A 19,955-nucleotide genomic window follows, 5' to 3' on the forward strand; every position below is an offset into this window, starting at 1 on the left:
TCAAAGTGTCAGCAGGGCTGATTCCTTCTGGGGTCTCTGAGAGGGAATCCTTGCTGCCTCTCCCAGCCTCTGGCGGCTCCTGGCAATCCTTGGGGCCCCGGGCTGTAAACGCACCAGTGCAGCCTCTGCCTCACTCCCACATGGCCTCTCCCCATGTGTGTCTCTCGTCTCTGTACCTTCTACAGACATTCACCTAACCAGGGTGATCTCATCAAGAGCCTGACCTTAAGCACAGCTGCAGAGACCCTTCTCCCAGATAAAGGCACATTCTTCCCAGGCACTGGGGCTAGGCCCTCAACATAGGCTAGGCCCTCAACATAGTTTTGGGGGACGCAATTGAGCCCCTTCCACCTTCCACCAGGACAGATGCTCAGGTCCAGAGAAAGACCCTTCTTAGGCTGAGATGAGGCCCGCCTTATTGCAGGGCACCCAGGGCCTCAGAAATCCCAGTCCCTCCTGCCTCGGCCCCAAAGGTAGTGTGATCCCCTCCAGGGCAGGGACACCATGCAGTGGACCTGCCCTGTCCCCAGGCGTGGAGCTGCCCTCGCAGAGTGAGGGGAGGGGGCACCCATGCCTGGCACTGGCCCCTGGGGGGGGGGAATCCAAGGGGAAGTGTCCTTGCCTTCGTGGGGCTGGGGTCCCCCGCAAAGGATCTTCAGAAGTGAAAGGCTCAGGGGTCCCTACGCCAAGGGGCTGAGCTTCAGCATTTTCTATGTCTTTGGGTGGGCAAGTCGGGGACAAACCCCGGGGCCGGGCCTCGCGCCTCCTTCCTCACTACAAGCCCGAGCTGTTTTGCGTGCATTGGTGGCCCGCCTGGCGTCAGAGTCCCAGGCACCCACGGAAGGACAGGGCGGAGCCCAGCAGTGCCTCATTCCTGCGGGCGGCTGAGGCAAGCACACCGGTACAGGGTTAGGCAATACTGGAAAGGCAGCTGCAGGAGGAAGGCTGGAGGGCGTCCTGGAGGAGGCGCCCTGGATGGCTCCGCCCCTCAAACCACAACCACCACATCTCTGCCCCCAGACCACACCCATTCGACCAAGTTCCCAAGTCCCTCTGTCTGGAGAGATGCAGAAAGGGGATGGAGGGGCACAGAGACGGGGTGGTGGTGGATGGAGGTAGGGGAGGAGGGATGGATGGAGACAGGCACAGAGATCCAGGGAGACTCAGACAAATGCAGAGACCACAGATGGAAGGCGGGGCAGAGAGAAAAGGACAGAGCCAGGGCAGGAAGGCAGAAACACAGGAACCACAGGGACACTCACCAGGGCCAGTCCCTCAGTGCCTCTGGGGTGGCCCTGCCTGTGGCTCGGAGCCCTTGCAGCCTTGGCTGGACAGGAGCAGCCCAAGTGGGCCTGGGCTGGGGACGTGGCCTGCAGGAGGGGTTTGCTCCAGGCCCTGCCAGCTCCAGGCTCGAAGTTCTCCCCCATCCTAGAGGGAAGCCCAGTGACAGGCCGCAGTCCCATCTGAAGTGGGGGTGGCAATACCCTCTCCCCCTTCCCTCCTGTGGCGTGGCCTTTTCGACCATGGGGCCCCAGGCAGTCCTGCCCACAGTCAACCTAGGACACAGCCCAGTTTTCTCGTGCTCCCCAAACTTTGCACTGTCGGGAATGACCGCTTCGCCTCACGCTTGTCCACGGCCCCTCAAGGGTGGCTGCCCGAGGCAGGGGTCCCTGCCCGCTGACCCAGGGCCTGAGCCCCCTGCCGCCCAGCTCCTCCTCCCGGTGGGGGCTGACTGCCGTCCTCAGGGGCTGACAGGCCCGCAGGGGCTGAGGCGCTGGCTGAGCCGTCACGGGGGGAGCTGGACGGTTGGCAGAGAGCGAGAGAAGGGTGGAGGCCCAGGCCTTGAGGGAACTGGGGGCACAGGGCTGGCGCTGCGGGGAGGGGACTGGCAGCGGCTGTAAGTCACCAGCAGGCGTACGAAACCCACAGGAACTTAATTTTCACTGAACTGAGTTGCCCCACTAGTTCAATGTATTCACTCATGACATTGGAGATGACACTTCACATTTGAGTTAGGAAAGTTATAAAGTGAAAAAATGAAATCTTTCTTTTTTTTTCACCCGTTCAAGAGCGAGAGGAGGAGAGACGGGCACAGTAGAAGCTGGAGGGTGCCTTGGCCTGGGGAGGGCGGCCCGAGGGGTGTGGCTCCCCTTCCCTCAAGACGAGGAGGGTTAGTATGAGAAAACTCAGAAGGGCCGAGGCTGGGCTTTCTGCCTCTGCTTTACACTCGGGGAAAGCACACCAGAGTTTCCCCCTGAGGAGGCCAGCTCCAGGGCAGCACTGGCGCAGCAGACAGGGGAAGGCATGAGGGGCCAGGGCAGGCCTGGCCTGAGCTGGGAGAGGAAGGGTGAGGTGCAGCTGGGTCACAGTTCCAGGAACAGGGAGCAGTGCGTGCAGAGGCCTGGGGTGGGAAGGAGGAATGCAAACAGGGGAGGGGCTCTGTCGGGGTCTGCAGCTGTGGAGGAGGAGGGCTGGAGGGAGGGGCAGGGGTCAGTAGGCAGAAAAGAAGCTTGAGGAACTGGGAATCACTCCCACCTTTGCATATTAACCGCCTGGCAGGGCCTCAGCCCTCACGTCCCCTGGGGGGCAAAGATGCTGAGAACCCATTATACCACAGAGCCTCCCTTTTCCCACATGCCTGGCCTGTTCTTTCCACTAGACCTGGGGGAGAGTTGGCTCGGGGTGTGACTCTCACCCCTCCCAGGACACACCCCTGCCCCCAGATGGCAAATGGCAAGCTGCTAGTTTAAACCCAGCTCCGGTCCAGGGAACCCAGGGCTGTAGATCCAACCCAGGCGTGGGAAGCCAGGTCAGCCCAGCCCTTTGGCACAGGAGCTGGCTGGTCAGCCGGGCCAGGGGGGCAGCGTGCTGACACCTGCGTGGGGGACTCGCTCACCTGCGGGCTCCTGGCTTCAGAGGCCATCACTGCTCGGCTGGCTCATGGGGCCCAGCGGCTGGGGTGCAGAACGCAGGGACAGGCTGTCACCCAAGGTGTCGTGGATTCTGGCTCTGTGTCCTTGAAGGCCGCCCTTCGGAGAATGGGAGTTCCCTCTGCACCTGGCTTTGACCCGAGGGCAAATCAGATAAGTCTTGAGAAATTGCCCAGACACAGTATTGAGGCTGGTGATGCAAGAAGCATCCCGTGTGCTGTGCTGTGGGGCGGGCGTGGACTGCACTGCAAACAGTCCACGCAGGAGGCCCCGCGGCGTGGCACTGGCTCCTGGCCGGCTCTCCTGTCCCACAGGTCAGTGGCTATGCAGCCTTGGGACAGAGCAGCCGGTAACTGAGGTAACTGAACATAGCCTCCTGACGGCCCACAACAGGGCTCTGGGAGGCATGTCGCCTGCAAGGACTCACGGAACTTGGTTTAAAGTAAGTCACCCGAGAGCAGAGGTGCCGATGGGGGGACTGGGCGGAGGCACTCCCAGGCCCCAGCACCACTCTGCAAGTTCAATCCACAAGAAAGGGCCCCCCCTCCAGTGGTCTTGGTCCTGCCGGGAGGAGGGCAGGGGATCAGGAGGGCGCTGCGGGCAGTGACTCTCAGACTCGACGACAGCCTCTCCCAGCCTGCAGTGTGAGACGGCACCGTGGTCCTGGCCGGGGTGTCTCATGCTCCGATACCTGCATGTCCGAGTGGGGTCCAACTGTGCGTTGAGGCACTGAGTGGAGAACTGGCTTTCGGGCTGGGGTCACCTCTCTGGCTCAGGGCCCGCTGCTGGGGAAGGTGGGCTCTCACTCAGGCGGAGATCTCGGTGTTCAGGAAGCCCTGCCAGGCCAGCCCCCGCGAGGAAACCAAGGTGAGCGCTCCATGGGGTGGGGCCTCCTTCAGCCAGCAGCCCAGTGGGCATTGCCAAGCAGAGGGCTGAGGCGGGGGCCCAGGCACAGGCAAACATCACCACCAGGGCAAGACAGCTGTTTATCAAAATATTTTATTTTAGGAGACCCCTCAAAAAAAGACCCTCCACATCTGACAGATGCCCAACAATACCCTCGGCCTTTTTTTTTTTTGGTCTTTTCTGTATTTTTTTTTCCTTTTTAAATCAACTAAAACAATTTGATGCTTAAAATAAAAGACAGGAGTATTTCCCAATCAGACTTTAGTCAAGAATATATATATACTTTTTGATCCTGGGGACGGCAGGGGTGGGGAGGATGCTCGGCAGACTTGGTGTTCCTGGCGACAGTAGGAGGGCGGGTGCCGAGGGCGCGACCGACCGGGTGGTGAGGACGCCTGACTGACGAGCAGAGGGAGGACTCATCATTTACATAAAATCGAGCCGGTCCTCACCGCGCTGCCACCCGCCCAGCCGGCTCGCCGGACTTCTGCTCTGGGAAGGGGCTGCTTCAGTCTGGGATTCAGCGTCATCTTCGTTACGTGTGTGGCTTCTTTTCCAGCTGAGAAACTTTTTTTTTTTTTTTTTTTTTAATTTTTAAAAAGAATCACAGCCAAAATAAGACATTAACTGCAAAATCCAAAATGGCTGCGCTTACCCTATTTATAAAAACAAGTGAGTCTCTGCCTCGGGGAGCAGAGCCCGGGCTACACCTTCCCGGGGATTTTGGCCCGCTTGCGGGCAATGGCGTCCTCCACAGCCTTCAGCTGCTTCAGCAGCTCCTCCCGCCGGGACAGCGTGCTGGCCTTCCCTGACTTGGTGCCCGTGGACGCGCCGGCGGCAGCACTGGTATCCGAGGCTTTGCCGGGCACACTGGTGACCTTGCTGGAGCTCTTGGACTGGGGGGACAACGGGCGCTTCCTGTGGGGGTGGGGAGGCAGTCAGAGGGGTGGAGGGCCTCTCTATGAGCCTCCTGCCAGGGGCCTGGACTCCAGGAGCTGTACCTACCAGGTGGAAGGCGCCCCTCCCCACTGGATGAGGCCCCCCACGATGGGTAAGCGTGTGGGGCCCAGCCTGGCCTCCTGCCCCCAGCCCGGGTTCTGGCCACAGTCGAGGTGGCCTCCCCACGCCGCTCCCACGCCCCCGATCGTGGAGCAGAGACTGCGCGGGTGAAGGGGCACAGCGTCAGGGCTTGCCTGGAGCCACGCTATCCCGCCCTCCTACTCTGGTCCTTGTACGCACTCCGCTCTGTGCCGATGTGAAACTCCACGCTGCTGACCCCGGCTTCAAGCCGTGCCGTGGGCCGAGGGCCGGGGGCTGTGCCCACCCTCCCCGCGGCCCCTCCCACCTGGCCCTCGACCCAAAGCCAGGGGTGCAGGTGTGCAGAGACTCAGCCCACTTCCTGGGAAAAGGGGATCCATGCCCCTACTTCCTGTGCCTGACGTGGGAGGGAGGGGAAGGGGCGCCACCATCTGGGTACTGGTCCCCTGGCCCAGAGCCGCGCGCTCAGGGCCGCTCCTCACTCTAGGACCCACTGGTGGGGCAGAGTTCAGACACAGGCCGGACCGCCCTCTTGCCTCTGGATCTGAGCCACGTGCCACATCCCTGCTGCCTCTGAGCCTGCCCCTGGCTAGTGATGCTGGCCTCCACCTGGGGAGGGAAGCTGCGCCAGCCCTCTGTGTGGCAAAGGAGCCAGCGCGCTGTGCCCAGGGCACGGGGGCCGGGGGGAGACACCCACCTGTCTGTCGGGGCCGCAGGGGCCTTGGAATTCTGGCCCCTCTGCCGCTCTGGCTTCGGGGAGCTGAGTCTCCCACCTGACTTCCGGTCCCGAGAACCTGGGTGACAGGGGACAGGTAAGACAAGGGTCCCAGTTCCACACGGGCCAGCTGCGCAGGGGCTGGTGTGCTCAGACAGGGATGGGGTGGCCCCTCTGGCCACCGGTGACCCCATGCCACAAAGCGGTGGCCGCTCAGTTCGGCTTCCTCATTTTCACAGAAAGACGTAAGGAGCAGAGCCAGTGAGAAAAGGAAAAGGGGAGGATGGATTCCACTGGAAAATGAAGCCCCAGAAAAACACGGAAGCCGAGGTCTAATTTCGGTTCTGGTTTCCTGAGCCAGCATCAAAACAGGCCACCGAGCTCTGAGCGTCCAACTCCAAGCAGACAAAACCCTCCTTCCGTGCCTTGAAGAAACTCATGGTGAGGGTCTTCAAATGGGGAACAAAAAAGGCACGGCAGCTTAAAAACTATAAGCAAAACCAAGAACGGGAAGGAGGGCTTCCTGTCGTGCGAGTGCGGGGCCCTGAGCGAAGGCAGGCGGAGGGGATCCCGCCCCGCAGAGGCGTGCAGGCGGCCCCAGGGGGTGTGCTTTCGGGGCCGGGCGGTGTCCACCTCCTGCTCCTGGTGGGGTTCACGGGACCTCTCCATTTTAAGGGGGAAAGACGGCTTGGAAACACTCAGGCTTTTGCTTTACTAGTTAGAGCCAGTCAGGAAGAGGCTCTGCCTGGGCCAGTGGTTCTCTAGGTGCGGCCGAGCACCGCCGGGGCAGCAGTCAGGTGCGTCCCGCGACATCGAGATGCTGCCCGCCCTCCGCACACTCACGGCCTCACAAGCCCGGGTGGGGTTTTCCAGAGGCCGAGTGATTTGTGTGACCAGGGAGATGGGATCCCAGCCATAAGAGGGTTGTAAAAAACCAAAGACCAATGCCACTCCTACTAACGTCTGTTTTGGAAGATACAGTTATTTTCTATGAAAAATCTTACCTGTGTTATATTTAAAGGTAAGTATTATATATAGTTTTAACTTCCAAAACTGTAAATGTCGATAGACACGACCCACTCAATCAGAAGTCCCTGAGGCCCTCAAGACTTTTCAAGGGTGAATGGGGTGCCGGCTCCAGACGTGGGAGGCTCACCTCGGTCCGGGGAGAGGTTGGCCCGCTTGGCTGGAGGTGGGCTCTGCCTGTCCTTGTCCGAGGGCTCGTAGCGCTTCCTGCCCCCTTTATCAGCAGCCTGGAACGACGGGGTGTTTGTGAGGAGGACCAGGGCCTGAGCGAACACAGGCCCTGGAGCAGGCGGCCACCTGCTCTCCGCCGCTGCAGGCACTCCTCTGGGGCTCCTGCGCCACGTGGCCCCAAGGGGGGCAGGGCCCACGGTCTCGAGGCCTCCACGCCAGGGGTGGGACTCAGGCCTTCCGGTCTCTCAGGGCATCGCGGATGTCAACTCAGAGGCCAAGTCTGCTTTGCTCCCTGCCCCAGGTCCCAGGGCTGCCGTGTGGGAACCGGCCCGTCTCCCATCTACCCTGTGCCCACAGGCACTGCCCACAGGGCTGGCCACGAGGGCAGGATGAAACGGGTGACGTGGAGAGCCGCCTGCCGGCCCGGCCCTGGGCCTCAGAGCCCCAGCAGCACCGCCCACGGCCTCACCTTGTTCAGCAGAGTCAACTTGATCTCCTTGTGGGCGATGAACGTGGCCGGTGGGGGCTGGCCGGGCGGCGCCTGCTGGGGGGTCGTGGGCTGCTGGGAGGACCTGCCGCCCGCGGGGGTTCTCGAGGGTTTGGGCGGCTGCGTGGACGGATCCCGCTTCCGCTTATCTGCTTTCACACCGTCTTCTTTCTTAGACTTTCCTGCCCGTGAGAAATGCCCATCAGAGCCTCTGTTCCGCTGAGGCGGCCGCCCGCGTGCCGTCTGGGGGAGGCGTCATCACTGGCAGCGTGGGGCCGCTGCACGCCCCCTCCCCTGCACACAGGCTCTACCTTTCTCCTTCTTGGTCTGGGCTGGGGTGGGGGACCGCGAGCTAGCCGAGGACACGGGGCTTGCCAGGTCCGCATACATGTCGTCCGAGTCCACGCTGTGCGCTGAGCTGCTGCTCGACGTGGCGCTGGACACGGAGGAGACGCTGCTCACGCTCAGGGACCTGCACGCACAAGCACGTCTGCACCGCGGCCCCAGCCCGAGACCCGATTCCTGTTCCCAGGGAAGGGGAACCCACCCAGCCCGAGATGTGGGGGGCTCTGGGCACTCTATAGGTGCCGCCCAGGGAGGGGACACCCACGTGGTTGTGGCCAGGCCCTCGTGCTCACAGGTGACTGTGCTGTTAGCTGGGCAGGGACACACGGCTGACTGTGACCAAGAGCTGGACACCCACCCTGGCGACGGGGCACAACAGAGGGCGGACATGGGCCACAGCGCGAGCAGACGCTGTGCCAGACAACCCAACGGGCCCACTCAGGAGGCGCTGAACATGGCCGATCTCCTAGGCCCTCACAGCCCAGGCTCCACAGGGACTCCCGCCCTCTGAGAAAACCGGCAGCACTGCGTCCTAAGGTGTGTGGAGGCTGCAACAGGGAAGGGAAGAGCCCAGCCTTTTGGAAAAGTTTGCTCTTTAACACACCCCAGACCTACTCTGCCAGCTTTGGGCAAATGTATATGCGCCACCTGCTGCCTGCAAAGGGCGGAGGGAACCGGCTTCAAGGACCCTAGGGCTGACCTGGCGCCGCCTGCTCTCTGAACTAAACGGCAGCACCCCCTTCCGCTCGTTCTTTCCTCAGACCTTCTCGATCGGCCGCCCCCAGCTGCCTCAGCCCGTCCCCGCTCCTCGCCGGAGCGGCTCGGGAACAGCTCCTCGGACCCACGGTGCCGCCACCCGAGGGAGGAGGGTGCTCACACCTAACGTGCCCTCTCCCGGGGTTCCCTGGACCCTGACTGGGGGGACAGAGGCAGATGCCGATGGGACTGGGGCCAGAGAGACGTGATAATGACCTGGATCTGGAACTAGAGCCGCTGTAGCTGCTGCCGCTGCCGCTGCCGCTGACAGTCCGCCTACAAGACAACGAAGAGCCCGGCTGCTCACGTTTCTGTGGCCTTGACACGCGGGTGCTCCTCCAAGCCGGGGCTCGCTGGCCTGAGACCAATGCGCCCCCAGTGACTCGCCACCGACCGGGCAGTGGGCGGGGCTCTGATTCCCTCAAAGTGAACCAACCACAGCCCTGGCCAGCTCCCCTCACACTGTGCCTCCAGCAAGGGGGAACTTGGCACCGAGGGAGCACCCAGGCCCCTCGCAGCCATCGAGCTGCTGGGGACACCGAGGCTCGGTGACGTGCCGCGGTCCCTGGCCTCCGCTGCCTGCGAGCACCCCTCCGCCAGCCCTGAAAGGCCGGGGCACTCACCTCCTGGGCGGGCTCCTGGCCTGCCGCTCCCTCCTCCTGGCTTCCCGAAGGTCTCCGGGCTTGGTGGGCTCGGGAGCAGGAGCGGTGGTTTTGGGGGCCTGCGGTGGGGCTGGAGGTGGGGCTGGCTTCTTCAGCAGCTTTTCTCTGTGACGTGGGACAGAGGAAGGGTCAGACCCGGCTGGGCAGGCAGAGGCGGCCCTGCCGGCCGACCTCGGGGCGCGTGCAGTGCATGCGCACACTCCCCTGTGAGGAGCTGTTTCCCGCGGACCCCCACCCCACACTGAGCATCCCACGGCCTCCCCCTCCAAGAAAGGACAGGGAGGAAGACGGGGCCGGCTGAAGAGCCCCGGAGCAGTGCCGAGAGCTGGGCTGTGCTCCCTCAGTAATTGGGGACCCCAGGGGAGTCGGGAAAATGGCCCCCAAGCTGTTCTTCACCGTTGCGTGGGGAAGATACCCTGCCAGTTTGTTAAGCGCCCTGAACACGCACAGTGCAGACGGGCCACAGAGCAGACCCTGCCAGCAACGCTGACGCCGGCAGGAAGCAGAGTCTGCGCTGGAGGAAGCTGCTCAGCAGAGCAGCAGGGCTGAATCCAACCCGTGCCGACCAGGAGGCAGACCCGCACTCACCCTGCCCGACGCCATCTGCGTGAAGCCTGGGGACCCGAAGCGCCTGCACTGTGGTCGGGGTCCCCCCACAACAGTACAGTTCAGGTGGGCGCGGTGCCTGGGGCCTAAGTCATATGCCAACACCGTTCCCTGTCTAACAGTGAGCCGCCCAGGGCTCCCTAAGCCTGAGGCCCGGGAGCCGACCCCGTTCAGGAGGAAAACCTGCCACGGGGGCTGGGGCCAGACGCGCGTGGAGACGGCCAACATCAGGACGGGCCTCGCGCTTGGCAGAGCTGCAGGAGCGGAGCGTACTCTCACCCGGCGGACCATGCACCCCAACCCTGCATGCCAGGTATTGTGAGGTGTTTGTGTGCTAAGTCCTAGATGCTTCTAACCCCTCCCGTCGTCACATCTGTTGAGAAGGATCGATGTGACCAGTCCCAGGAGCAGCAGAGAAGGTGAGGACGGCAGGGCTGAGGCTGCCACGGACACAGCCAGGGCAGAGCACAGCAGGTCCCCAGGGCAAGGGGCCCTCACGTGCCGCACTGGCTCCTGACAAGTGAGGCTCCAGCACCAGAGTGAGCACGCTGGAGCACGGATGTCCTGGCCCACAGCCCGGAAGTGCGAGGCCAGGCCTACGCCCCGCGCCCCTGCCCACTTCCCGGGGCCGCCGCAGCACTCACCCTGCTTTTGCGGGAGGCGGAGCCGGCTCCCCCTTGGTTCTGACAGGTCTGTGCGGCGAGGGCGTCGGGGACGGGGACGGGGACGAGGAGAAGGACCGGGACCTATAAGGGAGTGAACCGAGGTGAGAGGAGGTGCTCCGCCCGGCCGCACCCCCGCAGGGGCTTCCGATCAGCCTCGGACAGGTCTCGGTCATCTCCTCAAGTGCATGTCACAGGGGAAAAGAGGTGCCAAGGGGCAGGCAGCACCCCATCAGCCATCACCTGGGAGCCGGCGGGGAGGCCCTGGGACAGTCGGTGGGGCTCGCAAACACAACCCGAGGGGAAGGTTAAGTAGCGAAGGAAGCGCCCCCGACTTTGTGAGAACAGCTCAGCCGTATACAGACCACACACAGGGCCTTCTTCCGTCCGTCCCCGTGTCACCCACTGCTCACAGAGGGGAGACTGCAGGTAAGCCCCCCACACCCTGGGATTTCCAGAACCCCCAATTTATCAGCTTGGTTCCAGGCTTCTTCCCCACAGCTCACCAGCCTTATTTTTCACGTGAAACCACAGAAGGCTTCTCCTGCCACTGATGATCGGTATCTTCACTGTCTCCCTCTCAGCCTCCTACAGGCAGCCTTCCCCTGGACGCCCAGGCACTGCTCACACTCCTGGCAGGACGGCCGTGAGGCCCAGTGCCCACAGCTGGCCCTCTGGATACCCTTAGCAAAAGGCTGGCTTTCCTTTCTCACAGCTGTCACTCAGCACAAGATGACATTCAGGAAAAGCAGGCCCGGCTGTCATCTAAGTCCACGAACACAAGAACGTGGCCTTCAGATGCAACAGCTTCAATGATCTCCTTGTGCTGCTCCCACCCGCTCTACGCTGTCCTAGGGTGAGACAGCCTGCTAGGAAGGGGCGCCACTGGGGGCCACAGGCCCTGCAGGAGGACCCATCAGTTTACCCCAAGAATACTTTGTGACGTGCTCCCCAGGGAAGCGGTGGGCACGTGTGTCTGTGTGGGTCTGTGCGTGGTGTGCATGTGAGCGCGTAGGGGTGAGTCCACGCCCTGCTGTGGCCCTCTGGGAGAGCTGTGCCTGTCTGAGACCGCGGAGACAGAGCCACACAGGCGGCCCCCTCCACTCGCAGCCTCCCTCGGGTCCCAGACCTGTCCTGGGTGCGGCCCCACCTGCGCGTCTCAGGCTGGCAGGAGGCAGAGAGGGCGGGGGAGTGACTCTGGGTCCGTGTGCAGGTGGCACCGGGGGTGGAGGCGCACACAGCAGCCTGCACTCGTTGAAAAGGCTGAAGAGGCAAAAACGGTGTCAGCCGTTTCCTATTCCTCATGCGAACCAGTGACTCCTCCCACCCAGGCGATGACCAGAAATTCTCTAACATTCCAAGCAGTCTGCCTATTTTCAGTGGGGAAATACTCCCGATCTTTCTGGAATAGGGCAGTAGCACCTTCTGTGAAGATGGAAACGTTCTGTATCTGAGCCCCCCAAACAGGGGTTGCGCACACTCCAAAATTCTAGTGTGCTGGAATGTGACCCACCACGTGTGGCCAGTGCAGGTCCACAGGAGGTCACCCGAGCTGGCGCTGACCCCGCGGCTGCCTCGTTTGTGCTATGAGCACAGCCCCCAATCAGGCCAACATCGGTGTGGCCTGTGAGCCCTGACGTGCACCCGTGTTGGTTCCTCAGCCCCTCGCTGTGTGTTCTTCAGAATTCACCAGACACCTAACCTAGCGAGACTCCTCCTCAAGCAATGAGGACCTGGAAGGCCCCCGTCAAAGCAGAAAGCTGCCGTCACGCAGGAACCCGGATGAGCCGGCATTGTCCACACCTGCTGGGCCTCAGGGACGCACCTGGAGCGGCTGCCTGAGAACGAGCTGTGTCTGGAAGAGCGGCTGGAGTAGGAGCTGTAGGACGAGGACCGGGACCGGGACCGGGAGGAGCCGGAGCCAGAGTAGGAGGACGACCGCGACGACGACCTGCAGCCCGGGGGAGAAGAGAAGGCGGGGTCTCCTTCTGCCCGCCCCGGCGCACACACACATGCCCGCCCTCTGGCTGCCTCGCGGACACGCTGCTCTCCAGTCCCCTGGCTCGTGGGAATGGTGCTTAGAAACTAAGACCTGGGTGCTGGGTGTGCTCACCGTCACCGGTGACACAGCTCCCAGGCCCTCGGGGGACAGAGCCAGGATACGTGTGCCCGTGTGTGTAGGTGAGTGTGTCTGACCCGGGCGGACACACGCGTGTGCATCTGTGTGTCCACCAGTGCACGCAGTGGAAACCCTGAGTCCACAGACACGTCCAGGCCCCGTCCACCTCCGCAGGCCCCTCCTGGCCCTCTTAAGGGAGAGCCCCCGCTCTCACCGCCCGCAGCATCCTCACTTGTTTGTGCAGACCTTACTACACACACATTTCATAGCTGCTGACCCAAACTCAGAGGCGACAGGTGGACCGACTAGACACTGGGGCCAGGCTGCTCTTCTGGTCTTCCGCCAAGCAGTGTCTCTCCCCACGCTGCCCCCTGCCCAGGTCTGTGCTCCACTCTGGGTGGCCTGCGCCCTGGCTGACACGGCTCCGGGGGGTATGTGAAGCCTCACCAGGTGTGAAGTGTCAGTCCTGCTAGCCAGCGGTGCTCTGGAACCCAGCCGCGCCGCAGCCCCGCGGAGCGCACAGACGCCGCTCAGCCCCGCCGGCCCCCCGCCTCCTTACCTGGAGGAATTCGAGGCAGAGGCCGATGAGGCTGATGCTTTCCGACGTCGTCGTGCCCGGCTAGGGGAGACCGATACCCCAAGTTTCTTCTTGGGAGACTTGGACCGGCGCCAGGGGTCCTTCCACTCGTCGGCTCTCTTCACCTGGGGCCCGGCAGAGGCCGTCTCCTTCTTTGGTGGCTCAGCCTGACGGCTGAAATCACAGAGTAACGGTTAGCAGGTCTAGGGCCACCTCCCGGCAGACAGCAATGCCATTTTGTGAAAGAAACTGAGTCAGAGGAGAGACTGTGACCTAACGGCTCACTCCAGGAACGCCGGACACACAGGGCAGCAGGTGCTCTGTCTATGGGAGACCTCACCTGGAACCAGACACGCGGGGCTCTCTCCACGAGTGGTGCCTTCCAGGGCAGCAGGGTAGCTGGCCATCCGGCGCCATCCTCCCCCAGAACCCCCGCCTTCCCCGCTGCATGGGCTCCGGGAGCACAGGGAGGAAGGGGCCTGGCACGTTCTCTCTAGAGCTGGTGCACAGTGGCCGCACACCAGCACTTAGGAAGCTCGAGGGATGGAGGAACTCCTTGTCTGCAAACGAGTTAAACCCAAGCCTTACACATTTCCTTTGTCCTCTTAGGTTTAATTCACTGAAAGAACATCGTCTCCCAGCGAGAGGGACGAGAGCAGGACAGGTCAACGTTGTGACGAAGAGCATCAGGACTGAGGGCCAGCGGGCTGGTGACAGCAGGACCTGCTGGGCCCCGTGAGCAAGCCACCGCCACGCGGACTCCCCACGTGCTCACCACCAGCCGGGAACGCAACAAGGCCAAACCGCGCAGGCGAGTGGGAGCAGGGGGCCGGCAGCAGCTCAGCAGCGCAGCACTGGAGACAAGGCTCAGCTCCAAGCCAGGGTGCCCTGCACCCCACACCAAAGCAGCCCTGCTCTACAGGGAGCCAGAGCACAGGGTCCCAGAACAGTTCAGTCTGAAGGTATCTGCTGGCCCTGTGATGTTTACTAATTAAAAAGTCACACAGAAAGTAAAAACAGAGAAATAAAAACCCCAGGATCTCGCTCTCTGGGGTCAGCCACCACTTAGCACCTCTGAATTTCCTCTCTGCCTCTATTTCATTCCCCGCGATGAACCTGGAAGCACAGCTGAGACCACCTGGGGACTGCTCCACCCGGAGCTGGCCTCCCTGACGGTGCAGGAGTTCACTGTCAGGTGTTATGTAATTTAGACATTTCTCTACAGTTAGCTGTTTCTGTGTTTAAAAAACACAAAGAACAAGAAAATCACCCTTTATATAAATCTTTACGGACATCACGTTTCTCCAAGGGCAAATTCCTAAGATGGGGAATCAGTGGGCCAAAGGAGGAGAGCGTTTAACAGGTTCTTGGTAAACTGTCACATGTTCCTTGCAAGTTGAAGCAGCTTGCACTCAGCACGGCGGGGGTGCCTGTTTTCCCTCCCTCTCATCAATTCTGGCCTCCCGTGTAACCGGTGGGGGGCGCCACAGCGCAGCCCACGCAAAGGTAAGCCTGAGCCCTGGCAGCTCCTCGCACAGAAATGGGCTCCCATCTGTGCAGTGGCACCTGGCGGCGGGGAGGCCACCTGAGCTCTGGTTGTGTCTCGTTCTTGGCCAGTTTTCTGGGAACGCTTTTGCGTCCTGTATTTGTCCCAGGCCATTGGCTTTCACTTGCGCTGGTGGTGCTAACGCTCGTTACAAGTGTAACAGCTTCTTCCAGGCTCACAGAGCTTTCTCCATTCTAAGCCACACTCGCTTCTACCTGCTCTAGACCTGCTATTTTAACCCCCTCCCCCTCTCTGGTGCACGTTCCTGCCCACTATCCCGCAGGCCAGTGGACCCACTTCCGTTCCAGAATGGCTTGTGGGCGATGCCGTCTCTGGGGCATATAAATTCTTACTCCGAGGGGCTGTGCTCTCCCATTAATCTGTCTTCTCCTGTTCTAGAATCTTGTCTGCACACAGGACCACAGCGTTGTCACAATTCTAGATACTCTCAATTTTCAGAGGGTTCTGGGCGTGTCCTGTCCGTTGACCTAAAGAACAACGTAGCGGTGCCTGTCAGCCCTGCCCCCAACCTGCTGGGCTTTGGGTTAGAGCACTGTCAGACTTAAGAACTGTGTCTTGCCTTTGATTCCCACCTTCTATGGGTGCCAACAAAACATCACAGTTTTATTCAAAAATGGTCCTGCCTTTTGGGACTAGATTTTTAGAATTACATACATTTTCTATCACCAGCATCTACTTACATTACATCATAACATACAACAACCAACACCTGTTGATGTTTTCAGAACTTTTCAATCAATCCACCAACGAGCACGTTCCACGCCTACTATTTGCTAAGAGTCCCACACCAGGAACAACACCCAACGTTTAAAATCGCCTCAAGGACACACTAAACTGAGGCATAAGATCCCTATAATCTCAGCCGCAAATGCTGAGCGCCACTGCCGCACCAGCTCCTCAGTGAGTCCTCCTGGAAGTGTCCAGGAAGGGAGTGAAACCCGCCTGATGACTGGCCTGGCCCGGGCCATCCCAAGCAGCTTTCACCTTTACACTTCCTGTGTTGTTCTCATTCTAAAAATGCAACAGAAAGCGGAACACCTTGACCACTAGGTTTTTCATAAGTCATCAGAATGGCCCAGCTCTGTCAACCTGTGGCTCTTCTAACACAGGGAGAAACAGAAACCAACGGTGTGATTCACGATGCGGCCATGTCAGTTCGGAGTGTCAACAGAGTTCATGAACAATCCTGTTTTGGGAAACTGTTCCTATACTATTGGGGAAGGGCGGGGAAGAGGCAGAGCAGGTCTGCTCCCAACTCAGGCATCGGGGGAGCCGTGACAGAGGATGGGGCCTAGGTCGGTACCCATGACACGCAGCCTGTCCCTCTGCTTTCTGACAACACCCCAGAGGAGAGCCGAAAGAGATCTGGAAAGCCTGGCAGCCAGACAAGCAACTATACTGGACTGCAGTAAAGAGCAGGCGTGCCAGGCTCTCCCCACGGGCCAGCCACCGAAGGCCGGCGCACGGGCCGCTCCACGACAGGAAGCTGGGGATGCACGGGAGGAAACCCGAGGGAGCGGGGACAGCTGGGAGGGGGACGACTGCCAGCCACGCTGGCATCGAAAACTGACAGATCTGGAATTTGCATTCTGAACAGAGAGGAGGAAACACCCTCTAGGGATCTCCGAGCAGCCCACCCCACCATGGCCACACAACAATCTTATCTTCCAGGCACCTGACCCTTTGTTCAAGGCCACAAGAGAGGGACTCTGAGGAGAAAGGGCCCCCGAGGCCCCTTGCAATGCCAGGGCGGAGGTGAGAGGCACGGCAGGCCACGGCGAGGGTGTCTGCAGACTCCAGCCTGAGCAGCAAGCCCAGTTTGGGGTCAAAGATAAAAAGGAGGAAGGTTCTCTTCTAAGATGGAAGGGTGAAAGAGCGGGAGAGACACAGGGAGAGGGAACGGGCAGCACCCAGGTGGCTTCTTCCTGACTGGACTCGCTCACGTCTCCCGAGGGCCTTCTCTCAGCCCTTCCCCTCGAAGCTGCTGGCCTCCCAAGCGCTGGACGAAGTCACCCTGGGGCCCAGTGGACGTGGAGCTGGCTCCCAGGGCCCCGGCCAGGATGGCCATCAGCCTGCATGACCTGTCCGGCTGTCAGCAGCCCTCCTCCAGCCTCCGCCAGGCTGGCGGCACCCAGGGTCCCACACGCAGATGAAAAGGGGACGGAACAGGCCCCGTTACTCACGCTCCTGCCCCCTCACTCCTACTCAGTTTCCCCAGGGGGGCCTGGGAAGGTGAGGGCAGTGCCCAGTGAGTGGCACCTGGGACCACAGACCTCTTGCTTTAATCCTCTGATTTTGAAAACATATTTCAACTCCAACGTGAGGTTGGACTTCAATTTGTGGGCGGGGTCATGAAAACTTTGTTTCCAAGGTGAGGCCCCATCATTCCCAAGCCCACTCCCAAGCTGCCTTCCGTTCTGTGCTGACCCCAGGCCCCATGGCGTTCCCACCGTGAAGCGCAGCCACGGCCTGACTGCTTTCATATTCACCTGCAACCCGCACGTCTGCAGTTAGGTCAGAACACGTGAGAGACCACGAGTCTTTCCACCTTCTCAGTCGGGCAGCCTCTGTAATTCAGTGCGTTAGGCACGAAGTTAAAACACAGGTACACCTTTCCTCGAAAACACCCCGGGCACGGTGACTTTCTCAGAGCAGGTCAGCAGGTAAGCCGTGACCAGGATAGATTGGGATGAGATGAGAAAGATAAAGAAAGGTTTCCTGAGCTCTCAGGGAGCGTCTTTCTTGCTAACAGAAAGGTCAGTGCCCGGGACCTAATCCTTAAGCGCGAGGACCGAGACAGAGTGGAGTGGGAGGTGCCGGGGGACAGCGCGGCACGGGTCCAGAGCGAGCGTCTGACACCCTCGAGGTTAGCAAAGGCAGGCGACACCACCATGGGGGTCTACACAGATCACAGCTCGTGGTGTTCAAATTCCTGAAAGCCACGAATTGCACACATGAGACGGACGGCCCTGAAGGCGGAGCCAGCGCGGCAGGAGCTAAAGCCGGAGCGGGAGCAGCGGCACCCAGGGGAACGGAGGGAACAGTGCCCAAAGCAGAGCGAACCTGACACGCACTTTTGTGCAAAGACAACAGAGTCCCACGGACCGGTCAGAGCAGACCGCAGCGACCATAACCCTTGTCTCCAGGGCAGCGGAAGGCCAGGCGGCCTCGGCCCACGGGCCAGCGTGAGCCGAACGGAGACGCACAGGCAGGGGTCCAGCCGCTGCTTGGTCAACCACACAGTAACCTCCCCGCCCCCAGGGCCTTCGAGAACGGTGGCTCCTGGCCTGCCCCCAGACCCCCAGGTGGGCACGCTTGAGCAGGGCACCTCCCTGCTTTTGAAGTGACAGCCTGCCTGGCTCCAGCGAGTGTGAGGAAGTGGGGACAGCGCTCCCTCACGAGGACTACTGGTCTCCCGGGAAATGAGAAGCGGGCCGTTTCAACCAAGAGGCACCCAAACGTTCAGTAAACAGCTTTAGAGCTAACAGGCAGTCTGGGCAATCCTCGCAGGAAGGTCCTGGTTACCGTTTCTGTCTGGAATGAAACTCTTCTGCCTCTGCCGAGAGCATCCTGACCAGCGCCGGCGCCCCACCCCGCAGAGCACAGCCCCCGGCCTGGCTGGAAAGATCAGGAGGGACTTCCCCACCACACAGCTGGCTGAAACGTTCTGCTCTAGTCTAGAAACAGCCCAGCCACAGAGTAAGCAAAACGTCTCCAAAGGCCTAATTACAAAGGCAAACCTGGACGAAAGGAGTGGTGCCATCTCCAAACACAGCGACACGGCGTCCGGCCCGGGGGTCTGGAGAAGAGCCAAAAGGAAGTAGGCAGCTCACCAACCACGTGTCTCAGGGCGACAGCTCGGGCAGGTGAGGGGCAGGGGTCGGAGGTGGTGTAAGAAGGGAGCCCTGGGTCCTGCCGGCGCCGGGCAGAGGCAGTGCCCACCCTGCTGTGCGCCCGCCTCCCTCCCTCTCCCGGCCCCACGGCGGGTTTAGGGAGCTTGTGCTGCTGCAGATGAAACGGAAGACCCATCAGCACGCTCACTCTGTCACCATCTTCCCCCACGTGCGTCCGCAGGACCCACAAGTGAGATCCCGGCACAGACTGTGCCCCACTGTCCAGAGCGCCTCACACAGAGGTTGGAGACGAGAGCTTCCCAAGTGGTCTTTCTGGATGAAGCTTTGTCAGTCTCTTGTCTCAGGTGAGAAAAGTTCTTTCTATTCAGCTGTTGATGAAAAATTCCCAGGGCTTCCCTGGTAGTGCAGTGGTTGAGAATCCACCTGCCAATGCAGGGGACACGGGTTCAAGCCCTGGTCCGGGAAGATCCCACATGCTGCAGAGCAACTAAGCCCGTGCGCCACAACTACTGAGCCTGCGCTCTAGAGCCTGTGAGCCACAACTACTGACCCCACGTGCCACAACTACCGAAGCCCACGCTCCTAGAGCTCGTGCTCCACAACGAGAGAAGCCACTGCAATGAGAAGCCCGCACACTGCAACGAAGAGCAGCCCCCGCTCGTCGCAACTAGAGAAAGCCCGTGCGCAGCAACGAAAACCCAACACAGCCAAAAATAAATAAATAAAATAAATAAATCTATTAAAAAAAGAAAAATTCCCAACCTGTCGAAGGCTAAATAAACAAGCTCTTCTATAAAAGGGAGGTCATATAAAGGAATCACAGCAGGGAATTTGGCCACCTCCTAAAGAAGTGGTCACTCAGCTATGGCTGATCAAGGGAAAGGAAACAGGAGGCCATGTTGGAAATTGTGCTCTGGTGAAACCCCACCCTCCAGACTGGTCGCCGGGCTGGCGGGGCCCCAGCCAGGGCGATCAAAGATGGAATTCAAGACTCCAGAGACCAGTGAGCCAGCCTAACCCAAGTGATGGAGTGCCCCCCGCACCTGCCCCGAGGGTAGTAGGTGCTGGGGGTGGAGACCCATGGGAGCAGAGCTGAGCCCAACAGAAGGAAGCAAACCAGGTCAGAGGCTGGCAGCAGAGCGGATCGGCCCATGAGAAAAGCTGCATCTGATTTTAGGAAGAATTCACGAAGTTTCCTGAACGCTGACCCGATAGTTCAGCCACTTTCTCACTGAGCCCTTCCTCATGGGAGACCCTGCGGTTGTGTAAACGTCAGATCTGGAGGCTGTTCTCACTGTGTTCTGCTGCTTGGGGGCCAGGCCAAGACATGCTACTGCCTTTAAAAAAACCCTCCTTTTGGATCTGCTTGTACTTCCCTGTGGAGAGGCCAGGCAGCCCTGGAATGTGAACACAGGCGTCTGTCCCATGAGCTACAGATGGTCCCTGAGTTACGATGGCTTGACTACAATTTTTTGACTTTCAATGGTGCGAAAGCGTCATGCCTTCAGTAGGAGCTGTTCTTTGAATTCTGCAT

The 19,955-nt window shown here is 60.6% G+C and overlaps 1 protein-coding gene across 2 annotated transcripts in view; it reads right to left on the reverse strand.

Annotated features, from left to right (window-relative positions):
- Positions 1-3,913: 3,913 nt before the first annotated feature.
- ZC3H18 (zinc finger CCCH-type containing 18) overlaps positions 3,914-19,955 on the reverse strand; it is a 50,416-nt gene continuing 34,374 nt past the window's right edge. For both annotated transcript variants that reach the window (XM_029205764.1, XM_029205772.1), the window contains 10 exons: positions 12,983-13,174; positions 12,130-12,255; positions 10,287-10,388; positions 8,998-9,141; positions 8,591-8,650; positions 7,585-7,745; positions 7,256-7,455; positions 6,746-6,842; positions 5,572-5,668; positions 3,914-4,754 (listed from right to left, as the gene is read on the reverse strand). In XM_029205764.1, the coding sequence (XP_029061597.1) occupies positions 4,541-4,754; positions 5,572-5,668; positions 6,746-6,842; positions 7,256-7,455; positions 7,585-7,745; positions 8,591-8,650; positions 8,998-9,141; positions 10,287-10,388; positions 12,130-12,255; positions 12,983-13,174 (1,393 nt within the window). In that variant the 3' untranslated portion in view covers positions 3,914-4,540. The remainder of the gene's footprint in view (positions 4,755-5,571; positions 5,669-6,745; positions 6,843-7,255; positions 7,456-7,584; positions 7,746-8,590; positions 8,651-8,997; positions 9,142-10,286; positions 10,389-12,129; positions 12,256-12,982; positions 13,175-19,955) is intronic.

This window comes from Monodon monoceros, unplaced genomic scaffold (assembly GCF_005190385.1).
Source record: "Monodon monoceros isolate NGI ecotype Baffin Bay Population unplaced genomic scaffold, NGI_Narwhal_1 Super_Scaffold_10, whole genome shotgun sequence".
Taxonomy (NCBI): Eukaryota; Metazoa; Chordata; class Mammalia; order Artiodactyla; family Monodontidae; genus Monodon; species Monodon monoceros.